At 39.5% G+C, this 15,539-nt stretch overlaps 1 protein-coding gene across 4 annotated transcripts in view; it reads left to right on the top strand.

Moving 5' to 3' along the window:
• The window catches only part of ehbp1 (EH domain binding protein 1), a 163,738-nt gene that overhangs the window by 108,361 nt on the left and 39,838 nt on the right, over positions 1–15,539 (top strand). For 2 of the 4 annotated variants that reach the window (XM_026190107.1, XM_026190108.1), the window contains 3 exons: positions 6,162–6,306; positions 8,561–8,812; positions 10,582–10,739. In XM_026190107.1, the coding sequence (XP_026045892.1) occupies positions 6,162–6,306; positions 8,561–8,812; positions 10,582–10,739 (555 nt within the window). The remainder of the gene's footprint in view (positions 1–6,161; positions 6,307–8,560; positions 8,813–10,581; positions 10,740–15,539) is intronic. The other 2 variants (XM_026190109.1, XM_026190110.1) reach the window with 2 other exon arrangements.

The following is a 15,539-nucleotide window of genomic DNA, read 5'->3' as shown; positions in this document are numbered from 1 at the left end:
GTACAGTGGCTCTTCTTTATCTTTATCAAATGCATTGATCGCTGTGGGCCTCGCACGCCCATTGATCCGCGCACTCTGTCTGGAGCCAGCCGATAAGCTCTCCCTTTCCCTCCCTCCCCTTCTTCCTCTCTCACTCCCTCTCCCTTCTTTTCCATTTCTGTTTTTACCTAAATTTGAGGAAAAATATTAGATTTATTAATTTGGTAATATTGTCAAAAATACTGGCATTGCACCTTTCAGTGGAATAAACAGATAATTAAGCCAAACAAAAATCTCTGCTCTTTGTTTAGATGGGTTTTTTTTAAAACTGGAAAACCACATTTCCCATAAATCCCACTCCTTCCTGTCACCAAGAGGATGATGATGTTTGTTCCTTTCCACCTTAATCTGCTCGCTCATCCCAGCATATAGAGCTGTAAATACCTGCATTAGCTGTGTTTTACGCTGAGGATAACATTCCAGAAAGGATCTGGGAAGACTGGCCTTTCAGCATCTTTGTAGATGTTGAAGTATTAGTTATCCATCCATAACCTTATAACCTCATCTGTAACCATAACTTCATTATATTTGTTGTTGATTAAGTATTGCTGAGTCACCAGATCTTATATATTTAGGTGTTAAAATGATATGAGCATACTATAATAGATCATTTTAGTGTTACTGAAAATATAACAAATATTTTGTAACAAGTAACAGATTGCTGTCTAATAAAATCTAAGTTTCTAACTTTAACAATTCTTTGCATAGAAACTATTGAAACTATAGTGGACTGTATCTGTGGGCATTCCTGTGTGGTTGCTTGAAGGTTCATAAAGATGCTTTCTGTATTTAGTGATGTTTCGACTAATTTGTTGCTGAATAATTATATGTAAATGACATTTCTTGTTGTGATTATCATAAGGAGGCACATGGTGATATGGTAACAGAAAATCAGAGTTTAACAACTAGCTGATTTCTACCTGAATCTCTGTGGCTTTTAAACATTGTTGAAGAGTGTGTGATTACATGACTATTTGATTGGCTTGGTGTGTGCATGTGTGTTCTGTGGTTCTTTAGTGTGAGTGTGTGAGTCTGGACAAGATAGAGACCTAAAGCACCTCTTGACTGTGAATTAGCCTGTCATGACAAATGTCTGGAGCTGCATGACTGGCTGCCAGACTGGCTGGCTATCTGGGAGGTTGGCAAACCCTTTTAGATAGTGATTGTGTGCGCGTCCCTTAGTGTTGGTGTGGGTGTGTGTGCGTGGCATGACTGTGTGCCCACGCCAGGTCTCTGTACATGACCAGTGGTGCGTGCCCTCCCTCTCTCCCTCCCTCCCTCTTTCTACTTGCCCAGAAAAGAGCAACCAAGGCGACAACCTGCTCCCCTTGCTCAGACAGAGCTTCCAGAGCGGAGAGAGGTCCTCACTCGACGCCAAGCCCACAGAGGAACCCTCTGTCTCAGACTCGCACTCATCCGTTCAGCCTCTCTTCCACTGGATGTTCCCAGCAGTCAGTGGAAGACAGTGGAGGATTGTTCTTGCTGTCGCCATTTAAAAAAGAAAAGTCTCTATTCCTCCTGGGTTTCCATTCTTGAAGCTGTGCTGCCCACCGACCACCAGCTGACAAGCTTTCTCCTCTTTTTTCATTCTTGCTTTTTCATCCCAGCTTTGATCACATAATGATTTTTCTGCTGCTTTTATTTTTTCTTTTGTTTTTGGTGTTTTGCTTGTTTGTTTTTTTATTAAGTTGCATTCCCGTGGCTTTTTGGATCCACCTTTGTTGTTGTCTTGTCCAACCAAGTTAAAGCACTGTTGTATCTATTGCCACTTTCCAACTTGGAAGTACTGAGTGTAATCACCACTTAATTTTAACATTATGTCCACTAGGTAGCATTTAATCTCCACATGCTCAGCTACTCTTCCCTAAACTTCTGGCATATTGTGTTGCTACAGAACAATGAGTTGTAATTGGAATTGCAGCAGTGGTAACACTTGAGTGGCCAAAATAAATCTCAACAGGTTTTGAGAAAGAATTAGAAATTTGACAGTAACCAGAAACGACCTCTCCTCACCCAAGTCTACATTATTTAGACCTTTAGACCATCAAAAGAGCCTTTTTTGACCAAGTGGGGCAACAAAACATGTTTAAGTCTTATTATCACAACCACTGTTTATTTCTCTTTAGCATTCTGAAGTTTTTGTGCAGACTCTTAAAGAAAGTCGTCTTATACTCTTCATTGTTAATTTCTTAACGTTACCAACACAGAATGCACATACAGACATCAACGTCTGTAAAAGTTAATGCCACAAAAGGATTTTATATGACAAACTTTGTCTTTCTTGTCTTTCACACAGTTTCACATTTTTAAAAAAGCCCTTCCTCTCCTATCCTTTGCCCCCTCACCGACCCACCACACACACTCTCTCGGTTCCTTAGCTGAGGGAGCCAGGCGGTGGTTAGATGCATTTTATAGTAGCATAGTGTTAATCCTTGCCTCTGGATAGGCAAAGTCAATTTCCCATTTCCTGTCCCCAAAATGGCTAACAACAATAATGCAATGGGATGTTTTTATGGAGTGTGTGTGTGTGTGGGGGGGGCGCGCTGTGTGGGCTATATGTCTATATAAAATGGTACAACACACACTCTTGAACTGGTAGTTGTCCATATCTGTAAAGGCCAGATTGTGTATCGGAACCAGTCCATAGCCAGAAGGCCGTTAGTGACATTACTGTTTATTTTGCATTTATAAAAAGTGGGAGAAGCATGCTTCTTTGACATAATAAAAAGTAAGGATGGAAAGTATAAAGAAGAATCTTGGTTGTCGCTATTATTGTTCTTTTGAATCTACAAGTCCACAGAAAGAGTTGAGTCTCTCATTAACACGCTCATCAGTAAAGACGTCAGAGTTTCTTTAAGGCTCAGTCCAGCCATTCTACAGATGACCTTGGTTTCAGCTATACTCTTTCCCAGATATCATAGGTGAAGGTTGAAATGTAGATGGATTGGGCTGTTGGCTCAGCTTTCTCTTCTTCACAACATTTGGGTACAGTTCCCTGATAACTGCTGACGCTGCACCAATCCATTGGTCCACCTGTCATTCCACTTTCTTATCAATCCTGAATAAGACCCAGAGATACTCAAACTTGCTTAGGCTCCCCTTTATCCTCCAACCAAGAGGGACCATTTTGAAATCTGAAAGTCTTCTGTGTCCCACAAACAACTTAATAACTGTTATGATCATGGCACAGACCAGATATAAAGCATTTTCTTTTTTGTGTTTTACTGATTCTCCCTCCCTTGTTTTCACGTAACAACCTACGTGTGTGCTATTAGACAAATAATAAACAGCTCTTTGTTGGTTATAACGCCATAAGCAAACTAAATTGAGTCTGGATTCAGGTACTTATTTTATAATTTAGTTATGAGGGAAACATTTGCAGTTGCAGATGTCATTTCTGATGTCTATATCCAGAGCTAAGTTACAACATCAACCCCCTTGAAAGGGTTTTTCCTGCTCACAGTTAGATGACTTTTGTGGGTGGCTCCACCTGAGGGTAAAGGTAATGATTTTAGATTTGACCAAAACTACTTTTTCTTTTATTTATTTATATATATATATATATATATATATATATATATATATATATATATATATTTATTTTTATTTTTTTTTTTTTTAACTTTTCTTATCCTTAAGTACATTAACCCCTTGCTAACAAAAAATGGTTAAAATCATTTTAGTAAGTAATTTCATAAATCATTTTATTAAAAAAAAAAAGGTAGGGATTTTCCTATGAAATGCTTTTCCTTTTTTCCTCTACTTAGGAAAAACTGATACATGTAACTACTAAATGTGTTTTATAATGGGTAATATAGTCTAGACATCTAATGTTTAAACAGTTCATAAACAGTTTTCAGGATATATTTGATCCTTTTCCTGTTTGTTTAGTTTCTTGTTCCTTTTTTTAAGTGCTAACAAAATATATTTATGGATTCCTTGCTTTGTTAGATACTGAGACCTGGGAGAGAAGTATTTTTCTTTAAGTAGTGTCATCATTTATTTTTCTGCTTGCTCTTTATCTCTCTCTCTGTCTTCTTTTCTTCTGCCACTGCCACTGCCTCTTTTTTTTTTTAATCACTCTCTCTCTAAGGTGTGTTCCCATCTCCCTGTGGGCATCCCCCTGGGCTCTCTCTCATACACATACACAGAGTGCATTAGGGTTGCTGTCATTTACAATACAACCCCATTGTCCCCGCCAAACAATGGCTACAAACAAACAATTGACATGGAAATGGAGAGATGTAGCTCATTAGCGGGCGCTGCTTGTTTTGTTAATGGATAAATGGGCGGCTTCAATAGGCCAGCCCTAAAACCCCTGCCTCAATATGGAGCAGGCTGATTAACAGGAAACCACAGGGAGGGAGAGCAGTGACAGAAAAATGCAGCTTCATTCTCCCCTGGGTCGTATGTGGCTGTGTTTGGGCGGGGGGGGGGGGGCAAATTTAGGACTTTGTGTGTGTTTGTGCTTAAAGATTGAGTTGTTGGAAAGATGAGTTTATGTTAACTTCTGCTGCAGTGGCTTAAGTCATGCAGGCATTTTCATGTTTATTAAATTCAGTCAGTATATTCTCTTATAACTTTTCCCATCTGTTTTCAGTGCCGTTCAGTTGCATTCACTCTTGTGTTTTTCTGGTATTTTGATCTACTTTTGGTCCCCTATTTTTCTGGAAATCACCCGCTGACATTCCTGTCATTTTAAATTACCTGTCCAGGATGTTTGTTTACTACTGCCTGGTTACTGTATGTAGTGATGGCCTGCCCAGTGAGGGTGCTGCTTGGTGGGGTCATCATCTGTTAAGTGCTTGCCAATTGACATCATCAAGGTTTTCGTGTGTGTGCGCGCGTGCGTGTGTGTGTTATCAGGGGGATCAGATTGGATCGACCTGAAAATGGCATTTCTGCCATTGCTGTGATGGTGACAGCTCAATACTGTATCTGTCTAGAGCCAAGATGGTGCGTGTGCCTATCTCTGTGCTCCTAGCTCCATAACGCAGTGAAAGGTGTACATGCTTTTCATAACAAAACTTTTTTTATTATTTTTAAGACTTGTTTTGTTTACGTTTTAGGGCTTGGTGAAGTACCAGGTGTGTACAGATCATAGTTTCATGCATGATGATTTTTCAGATGCGCTCAAGTACCATCATGAGTGCTTTAGTCAGCAAGGAGTAAGAACAACAAGTAGGAAATTTACAAGTAGGAAAACATCACTGAACGCAGTGATTTCTTAAGCATAGGCAGTTTATTACACTAATAATTGCGCATTTATAAGGTTACACCATCATTGCTGGGTAATACTAGCTAGTTAGGGTCATTGAGGCTGAGCAGTCGCACATAAGTATAGACCAGTCGGTGACCTTCTGGCAACCTCTGGTTGCTAGGGAAAAATATATATTCTCAGTTTCATTGTCACAGGGTGAAAATGGCTGCAAAGCTAAACCTAAAACATCCTTGCGATTGATTTGGTTGCTAGCGGACTGCAGAATATATACTTTTCTCTAGCAACCATTGGTTACCGGGGGTCACTGACTGGTCTCTAGTCTACTGGTCGCCTGCGTGAATGGGGACTTCCCGCCACCATTTGCAACCAGTTGGGGCATACTTATTTTTCCCTCTGACTGGTGTTTGCCAGATGATTGCTGACTTGTCTCTAGGCCAAAGAGTGATACAATAATATCAGAATCATTTTTATTAGCCACGTTTGTATACACATAAAAGGAATTGGGCTACAATTATTTCTTTACTCTCAGTGTATGTAACAGAGTAGACGACAGACAATACTGACATCACCATATCAACATACAGTAACAACATGTATAGCATGTTCAGGTACAGAGTGCAAAGATTTTGGAGTAAGTTACCAATTTAAAAAAAGGATGGAGAAGTAGTTACTATATATACAGTGTGCATATGGCATGCTTTAATTCAGCGGGCTTATAAAGCCCTAAAACAATGATAGACCATTAAGCAAAGCAGTCATATATATCTAAATAACAGTTATAACATCAATACCTTCTTAAAATGATGCAATGATGTGGAAATAAATGCGTGATTTTTTTTTTTCTTTTTGAATATGTATCTGTCCAAAAGTCCCTGAGAGTTTTTTTTACTCATGTGTGCAGGAGCGGGATGCTGAGCGGCGAAGACAGCTGAGAGAACGAGCCAGGCAGCTGATAGCCGAGGCTCGATCCGGAGTCAAGATGTCCGACATGAGCCTGCTGGATCCATCAAGCAGTGGTAAAGGTGGCAAGGCGGGCACTGCTGGAGGTCAGCTCACACAGCAGCAACAAACATGAAGTCTTGATAGAGAGATCATTTCCATTCGCACTTTATTTATCCACATTAGCACACTTTCAGAGTTTTGTTAAAAGCATTTGTAATTAACTAACATTCACTAATGCTCATGGGCTGTAATACAAAAGAAATGTCACAGTAGCATGCTTTCGACATGCACTCACTTTCTTCATCCACACATGCTAAGACACACACATTTCCATTATGCTCTCTAAAGGGGTTCTACTTAATCCTCAGAGAAAAACAAAATGTCATTTGACAACAGCCGCGGGTCTAAAAAGCACCACCCTTATATTCAAACAAGCAGTTTGCCCTGCAAGTCCTCCCTCGTCTCGTTCACCCAGTAATTGTTAATCAACACAACGCATTGTGTGGCCAAATTATGCTCAAAACACCAGACACTTCTAATAACAGCTTGCAGAGGTAGCAAATGCTGCCCGTGTGCATTTCCCACTGCTTTCCATTTCCTTGAAATTGGGGTTATTATCGTAATGACCATTATCAGGCCTCCAGAGTCATTTGTTTATGATTCCTCAACATTACACCCCTCTTTCTGGTTATTCTCTTCAGGTGGATCAGAAAAGGGAAAGAGGAGACAGCTGAGGACAAAAAGTGAGAAGTGGAAAAGACAGTTAAACTAACTTGTGTAGTTGTGAAGAGGACAAAGAAAGACAAAGTGTTTGACTGATTAAAAGCAAAAGAAAAGTAGAGAATATTGAGCTTTTCTGATGAATTAAAAGGTTTATCAAAATGGTTACCAGTCAGTGGTTTATCGGCTAAGCATTGATGTTCTTGAGATGATTAGACAACAAAAGATAGGTCAGAGAAAATACCTAAAAGACTGAAAATGGCGATGCACTTCTTTTATGCTCAGAAAAGAAGAAATCAAAAACAAATAATCCCTTAACGAGGAGTAAACATTCAGCGACATGTCGGGCAGAAGAAGAGGAGACGGACAGTGAGGCAGAGGGCGGGTAGCACTTGATTTATTTGCTCTTTCAGCTTTTCTGAATTGGACTAATTGTTGATCTCATTAAAAATGGAGTTGGAGGAAAGAACGGAACAAGGGAACAGGAGGAGGAGGCGGTGGCGGCGAGGAGAAGAGAGAAATGCTGTGGGCTGTGATACACAAGGCCTGCCGAGCAGAACGGCTAATCCTAGCCCCTCTCTCTCTTCCTTCTCTCTCCCTCTCCTCCTTCAGCGCCATTGACAGTCCTTTAAGTGCAGCTCGGGCTGCCCGCAAAGAAACTTTCCAAACTCCATCACCATGGCCTCCCATTAATTAGGCCTCAGCCAGCCACGCATGGGCACGAAGGGCGCTTGCTAGCACGCTCCACATCGCAGCTAGCAAATTAGAAAAGGAAAAAAAAACACACACACACAAAATGCTGTTATGTTGACTCCCTCCTCTTCTTTCTTTGTTCTTGGTCTCTCCCCCACCAAGTAGTAAATAACGGAGGAGGGAGCTTGCAACACTGTGTACTGATTATATTGTTTTAATCCATGGTGGGTTATCCATGCAGTTCCATTTGAGTTTCTTCTAACATGCTTTTCTTGTTTTGTTCCTAATGTGGAGACACTGTTGTTTCTATTGAGCCCCTGTGCAAATTTAATAGAATATACACTCATGTTTTTGTGGTTTTTGTTCCCCCTTCGTCTTTTATCTGGAAAAAGAAAGGCGGGTAACAGATCCTTGAATTGGTGGAAATTAAACTGGGGTCTCATTTTCACTTTGTGTGTCAGATATTTTTGCGAGCAGGCACTAAGCCCACACAGATCGATGTACTCAGAGACCTTTCTTGTCTCTCTTTTGGAGTTTGCTGCATTTTCATGCCAATAAATAAACGTATTAACTAGTGTATCTGTGTAGATAGAAAGAAAATGTGCACAGAGCCCTAAAACTTTCCATGAGTTTTCTGCAAACAAAAGCTATCATAATATATTTACTGTTGTTTTGAGAGCACAATGTGGATGGAGATGGTTAACAACAGGATCCTAACACTTATTCTTATCACAGACTAATATTATCACAAACTAACCAAATGTCTCTCTCTGTACTCCTCCTTTATTCTATATTGTGTTCTCTTAACAACTTTCTATTTTCTAAACTTCATCGTTGCCCTTTTTTTCTTTACATCATCACCATCTCCTTTTTCTTCCTTCCTGCTCATTCTGCTCCTTACTTCATTTTTTGCCTCCTTTCTACTGTCCAACTCCATACCTACAGATGTTTTGGACGGAGTCAGACGTCATCATGAGGATGTTGGTGTTACTGGTGTAAGGGGTGAGGATGAGGGAGATGTGAGGGCCGAGGAGGAGCAGTTCCACTTCGGTGGTGATGATCATGCTGTTGATTCCGCTGCCACATCTGCATCTGCACTGCCTACTAACCTGCTGCCACTGGAGGCTCTTCCAACTACTTCCAGCACCCAGGGCCCCCTGGAGCTTACTAACCCCAGCTCTGAGCTAACCTTTTTGGGTAAAATAACTGGCTGACGCTGTGCAGTTTTGCATGACTCGCTGTCTTCTTTTATTTTTCTAACTAATTCATGACCTGCCTGGACATTCTTTAACATCCCTTTTAGTACCTAAATCCTCTTTGCCAATCGTTCACTCAAGTTACATTGAATTACACTGTCTTCAATTAATTACCATTTTAACCTAATATCTAACAGATAATGCATTTCCAAAGATACTTCATTTTTGATTTACCAGATAGTGAGAAGTTGTTATCCATCTTTTTGTAAATTTATCCATTAGATTTTGTGCCTGTAGCTCTCCAACATGATTTTAGGTCCCAAACATAGCTGAGAAGAATTTACTGCCCAAACCTAACCCAGAAGACTTTAGTGCATAAACCTAACCACTGGTTTATGCACTAGTTGTAACATTTATAACCAATGCGCTGGTTGAGCTATGCAGGTATTTAATTATTACCAGGCTGCTCATTCACTTATTTTTTCGTTTAGTCACTTGCCTGAGCCCAAGCTTTTCATCTTTTCAGTTCATTTCCACAAACTACTCTTCACGCACTCTAACTTAGTAGTTTGAAGCTGCCATACTGTCGGTGTAAAACTGTTGGGGTGTTTTTATGTTTTCTTTTATAATTTAAAAAAAAAAGTAATTAAAAACTCTGAAAACTGCTCCCTAGACATAAACAAAACAAAAAATATCTTCAGTAAAGCATTTGCTCAAATCTTCAGAGGTAAACTAATTACTTTGTTTGTATTTCATTTACTTTATTTGCCTCTTTAATTTCCTGTCGATGTGAGATAGGTGAGAGTACAGTGAGGGGACCAGAAGAAACAGACATTAATAAAAAACAGACAAATGCGTCCTCAAGCTTTGAAGTTCAGTATCTCTGCACTATTTTTGTTTCACAGTTGTGTGTAAGGTTTTTTTTTTTTTTTTTTTTTGCTGGTAGTAATTTTTATCTAGTCTTGAAAGCAATTGATTGTGGTGATTGTAACACTAAGTGGCTGATACCACTGTTTATTGTGTTAATATTTCCACTGAAAATGGGAAGTCAAGGTTATTCAGCCTACCTGCTCCATTGTGTATATGTGGTGTATTTGTACGTTTGCATTCAAAAGCATGTGCCTGTGCTTGGCATCTGTATACATGCATCCTCACACTTGTGTGTGTGTGTGTGTGTGTGTGTGTGTGTGTGTGTGTGTGTGTGTGTGTGTGTGTGTGTGTGTGTGTGTGTGTCACGGGGGGAGGTGACACATGAAACGGTCGCCCTCCTGTTCTTTCATCTTCTTCAGTGCAGTGCTCTGGCCTGGCAGGGGAGCTGTGGTTACCAGTCCCTGGAAAATAAAGCTGTTTGCAGCTACTGGCAAGCAGAGACAGAGAGGGAGGGAAGGAAAAGGTTAAAAAAAAAAAAAAAAATGGGTGGAGGTAAAAGTAGGAAAGAAGTCAGATTTTTGAAGATCAAAATCACCTTCATTTATCTGTGAGCATAAGGGGTGGGATTAGACTACATGTACACTCAGAACCTGGGCGATAATGCAAACAGGATGTAAGACTTCCTACTCTTTCCACGTGTTTGTGTATACTGTATATGTTGTATTCTCACATATGTTTGTTGTGTATATATTCCTTATCTGTGGGTTTGCCTTAGTGTGTGGATGTTAGAGCTGACTAAGTCGCTTCTCTTTTTTGGTTTTTGTGTAAGTGTGACATTGATATAAATTGTAGAAATAACCCTCTTATTGCTTATCAGTTTGTCCCTTTCTTTCTCTTCAGGTACAAACAGTAAGCATGTGGATCTGAAGCTGAAGAAGCTGGTGGAGGTCAGCCCAAGAGGAGTCACTTCTCCTTCATCCCCGTCTTCCACCTCCTCCTCATCGTCACCCACCGCCTCCTCCTCTACCTCCCCGCTCAGCCCTGCAGAAGGACTGGAGGTACGCTGACCTCAGAGCACCTACTCTCTAGTTTTTTTACCTCTTTCCTTTCATCTCTCGTTCTGTTGTTGTGTGTTTGTGTGTGTGTGTGTGTGTGTGTGTGTGTGTGTGTGTGTGTGTCTCTTCCACCTTTCTCAGCACACCATCAAAGACTTAGTCCAATCAATTAGGTCCGATTGACCCCGCTTGTCAGCCGGCTGAGTCTTTGTAGACATCAGTCACCTAGACCACTTCATGTAAGACCATAGTTTATCCCCCTCTGTCCATTCGAGTCTGTTTCCACGAATCATGCACACACAGACAGACATCACAATGCTCTACATAACATGTAGCAGTCCCCTCTATTAAGCGTGACCTTTTCAGATAGTCATATATATGTGTGTGTGTGTGCGTGTGCGTGTGTTCGTGCGCGTATAGGTTGGGAACAGGGGGTTGTTATGGCTACTTGCGTCTATAGCTTCTGATGTGAATATTGAGTCAACAACGCAGTCGGCCGGTTTGAACATCTGTTTAATTGATTTTGAATGTCAAGTAGAATAAGGTGAGTATGTGTGTGGCTGTCAGTACAAGCAAAACCCAGGGTGTCTTTGATCATCGATTCACATAAACACCCTCTTGTGTTCAAAGCCTAAAAGGCTTAGTCCTTTATGGCCAAAGGAGTGCGTATGCGTGCGTGTTACCGCTTGACCCTCAGAGAGGTAAAATTATCATTTGGTACATTCCTAACTCTTCTCATAGCACTTTACCCAAAAGTGTATTTACATACTCTATTCACATCTGATTTGAGCTCCATCACTATCAGTGCAGTGGGTCTGCTGTGGCGATCATTCTGGGGTATCAAATATGAAACCAGTTGGTCAGAACCAGCTTTCAGAAGGGTTTGGTTAGCATTGTTGTTATTGGTGTGTTGATGCAGTACCAGCATTGCTACACACAAATTAAAATGTAATGAAAGTTAAAAACGTTTTTAGATCTAGATAAGTTATTTGTTAAAAGGATATGAAATACTTTTGCTGATTAGTTATAAAAATGTAACACGTGAAGCATTTGTGCCTTTTAAATCTGTGAACTTGGTGAATCCGGTAACACTGAGACATTATGTGAAACCTAAAGTTTTTGGGCATCTGTTTCAAATTTTTTCAAAATTCACATCTACTCATTTACAAAAAAGCTGTGTGTCATAATTGGGGGGGGGGTGTCGGTTATTTCTTTCTCACTTCACATGAGCTGAGTTTAAAATCTGTGGTTTAACTGCTGATTAACTTTTTCATTACAGTTTTACACAGGAGATTTACACACACCGTATTTAGGAGTTTTATGTTGTCACTGAGGCAGAAAGAGCTATTTTAGAGACTGTATCTTGAAATGGTGTTCTGTACAGTACATCAACAGGTGCTCAGGGTTTCGGCCTGAAAATCGGCTTTGATGGGTGGCGACTTGTATCGTTACACTCAGTGTATTGCTAACAATCTGCTAAGATGGTAAGTTTGAGACAAAATTTGTCCAAAATGCATCTCATGTCCCAGTTTACAGCTGCTAGAGAAAGAGACTGGATAATACAGAAAAAAATGATCTCTACAGTGGACATAAGTGGGCAGATATCAGCTGAACAGGTAAAACAGTGTTAACTTAGAGCATTTTCTTGGTTCTTCATTTATTTCTTACAAGGTGAAAGGCATGAGTAAGATGATAAGTTGCATTAGATTCTTGAATGTTGCCGCTTTTTATATAAAATAAAATAACAAAAGTCAGAGCAGCCCCGGTTTCTGGGCACTGGAAACCATGAGTGCTTGATTAGGTTACTGAATAGTACGAACAACTTAAAGATTGTTTATTTCAGGTGCAATTTCCAAAATTTCTAAACCATTTCTAAGCCTAACAGAGCCACACTGGCACTAATCTTTGTCATCTTCGAGAAGTTTTTAGGAATATATAATTTATGCAATTCTGCCATCTGTTGTAAAGATGGTACACAAGAATTTAGTAATACTGTTGCTCTATTTTTGTGCAGCTTTTATCATCTCCAGTTTTAACTTAAGTTTGGTGCAACTACTAAAGTAATAGTTTTACAGTAAATGTGTGCGAATGTGAATAATCATGTCTGTTCTCCCTCGTCAGCTGACTGGGTTCATTTTTTCTGTCCTTTGAAATATGGATAAATTGTCCCAAGAGGATCGGGTCTCCCAAAAGTCCTTCAGGCCTTTGGAACGACCTGCAGGAACGTCACACACGCACTCGTCCTCTCATTAGCGATTGTGTGTATGCGCAGCCTCGGCAGCGCACGATAAGGGCATGCAACGCTCAGCAGACTGCAACATTAGTCACGCAGCCCCATGCACACACATTCACAGACTCACATGCACCAAAAGCCCTGAATCACCACTGCCACAGCTTGCCACAGCTCAACACAGAGATGATAGCGGTGATAAGTGATGCAGAGGGGAGCGGCAGAAAGTAAAAATTACACCCCAATATCTGCTCGTCCCAAAGCGTAAAAAGGAGACAGAGGGGTAGCCAAGTGGGTATGCATTGTGGGTGGGTGTGTTTGTGGGGGTGTGTGTGGCTGAGAGAGAAATGTAAGACTATTCTTTTTCTCTCTTTTTTTGTCTTTTGGTTGAAATGCAGCTGCTGAACTTTAAGAGAGTGGCTGCTGTTTAACCTGTAGTTGTAGTCTAGTGAACAAGTCACAATTCACAACAGTTAAACAGTATGTAATAATTGGAGAGGCAGGCCCAGTGCCCTAATCAGTCTCCCCAGGGATTAGATTATTCTTTTGCTAAATAAACCATTCCCTCCACATATTGTTAGAGCTTCAGCTTTTACCACTCAGTGTGGTAAAATCTTTAAAAAAAAAAACATCCTCATGAAAATATGACAAGGACAGGAGCATTAATCCAACAAATCCGTTGACATCCAATTATCAGTGATTGTTTCATTTTTCTTTAAACAAACAAATGAAATATTCATAAAATCACTAACTGGATGGACCTTTGTCTTTTATATGACCAATAGCACTAAGTTTTCAGCTGCTTTGCATCACGCTTTTGTATTTCTTGTTTGCTTAAACTATATTTCTAACACAATATGTTTAAGTCTGTAGATCTGCACGCTTGACATGATTGTCTGTATAAATGGATCTTGTCATCTTTATTTATGCGAATAATAACATTTTCATACATATATACAGAATACATAGAGAAAGCCAAAATGGATAGTAACTTAAAGTTTAAAAAAAATGCACAAAGCGAAATGCATATTATGAAATAAATAAATGATTAGTAATAATCATCATCAGAGGAAGAGGAAATCACTTTAAAGTAAGCTTATAAAAATGTGTGTTAAATTATTTAAATCAGGGCTGTCAAACAGAAGGTCTAGGGGCCCCTGCCATGATTTTTGGACTTTTAACTATATTTTCATAAGTTTTACACTAATAAATATCTCTCCCATGGCCATTCATAATGCACAAAAGTAATTAAGTAATATATATAAACTGTTAAATGACAGAAAGTTCCTGTTTTTTCACTGTCTACCATAGAATTTTCTTTTTGGGGGGCATTACATTAGGTCCACAAAAACCTGTCTTATCACAACTACAAGATGTTATGGATAATGAGCTACCAGCTAACTTGTCTATAATTTTGCACATGTATTACTTACTTTTTAAGATCAAAGTGACATGCTGACAAATTTCTTTGATTTACTACAGCAGCATTTCTCTGTCAGGTAGGAAAATGACATATTGTTGTAATTACACTAATTTTATATATATATATATATATATATATATTAAGATATCTCCAGGATTAAATGTGCAGGTAAACTTCTTTACAATGACACATGGGGGAGCTTCACTTGTCTGGCTCACCCAAGATTAAAGTGGCAGATGATGTAATATAAGTTTCACATCCCTGATATAAAGGAAGTCACCGATTCTCTCAGCCTCATCTACTCAAACAAGTCAGACTGGGTGGCAAAAGCACAGTGCCATTTAAGTTTAAGCTTAAAAACAATCAGTAAAATTTTAAAATCACTCAAACAGGAAGCTGATTTAGCAAAGCCAGGATTGGCGGGTGATTGTGATGCTTTGTGCTAAAACCAATAGGAAGCCACCTTATTTCTGTAACCAAGCCCAAGAAAGTATCAGGTAAACAGAGGGCAGATACATGCTGCTGTCTCTGTTTACTGCTGGGATTTAAGGACTAGAGTTACTCATCGTATTAACACTTTAAAGAGCATTTAAGAGAAAGAACAGCAAAATGAATTTCGAGGTGGGAAAAATACTGAAAAATTAGTATGAAAATATCATCGTGATCTCAAACGGCATCACGATTCGTCTCTGTAAAATAGTGGTCGCTCGTTTATCGCGGTAGTTACGTTCTAAAAATAACCCGTGATACGTGAAATCTGCCAGGTAGCCAACTTTATTTTTTACAATTATTATAGATGTTTTAAGGGTGTAAACCCCTCACTAAACACTTTATACACTTTTCTCAGACAGGCACGAACATTTTCACACTTTTCTCTCTTGTTTAAACACTCAAAGTTCAAACCTTTGCAGAAAAACAAAACACATTTTGGCAACATTAATTGGAAGATGTAGAACAGGAAATTCTCATAGTTTTGAAGACTGAGTTTAAGAAGCCTGTTGAGGATGTCAGCAAATGATTTGAGGGTACACAGTAAAAAAACAACAACAAAAAAACATCAAGCACAATTATTTAACCTTTATTGAGTCGACTGTTACCTTTTTTACTTTTTGTTATTAGTTAGAACTAAAGACGTAAAATTGAAGCAAGA

Source organism: Astatotilapia calliptera, chromosome 13 (assembly GCF_900246225.1).
Source record: "Astatotilapia calliptera chromosome 13, fAstCal1.2, whole genome shotgun sequence".
Classification (NCBI taxonomy): domain Eukaryota; kingdom Metazoa; phylum Chordata; class Actinopteri; order Cichliformes; family Cichlidae; genus Astatotilapia; species Astatotilapia calliptera.
Note: the sequence above shows the minus strand (reverse complement) of the source record. Positions and strands in the feature narration are given on the sequence as shown.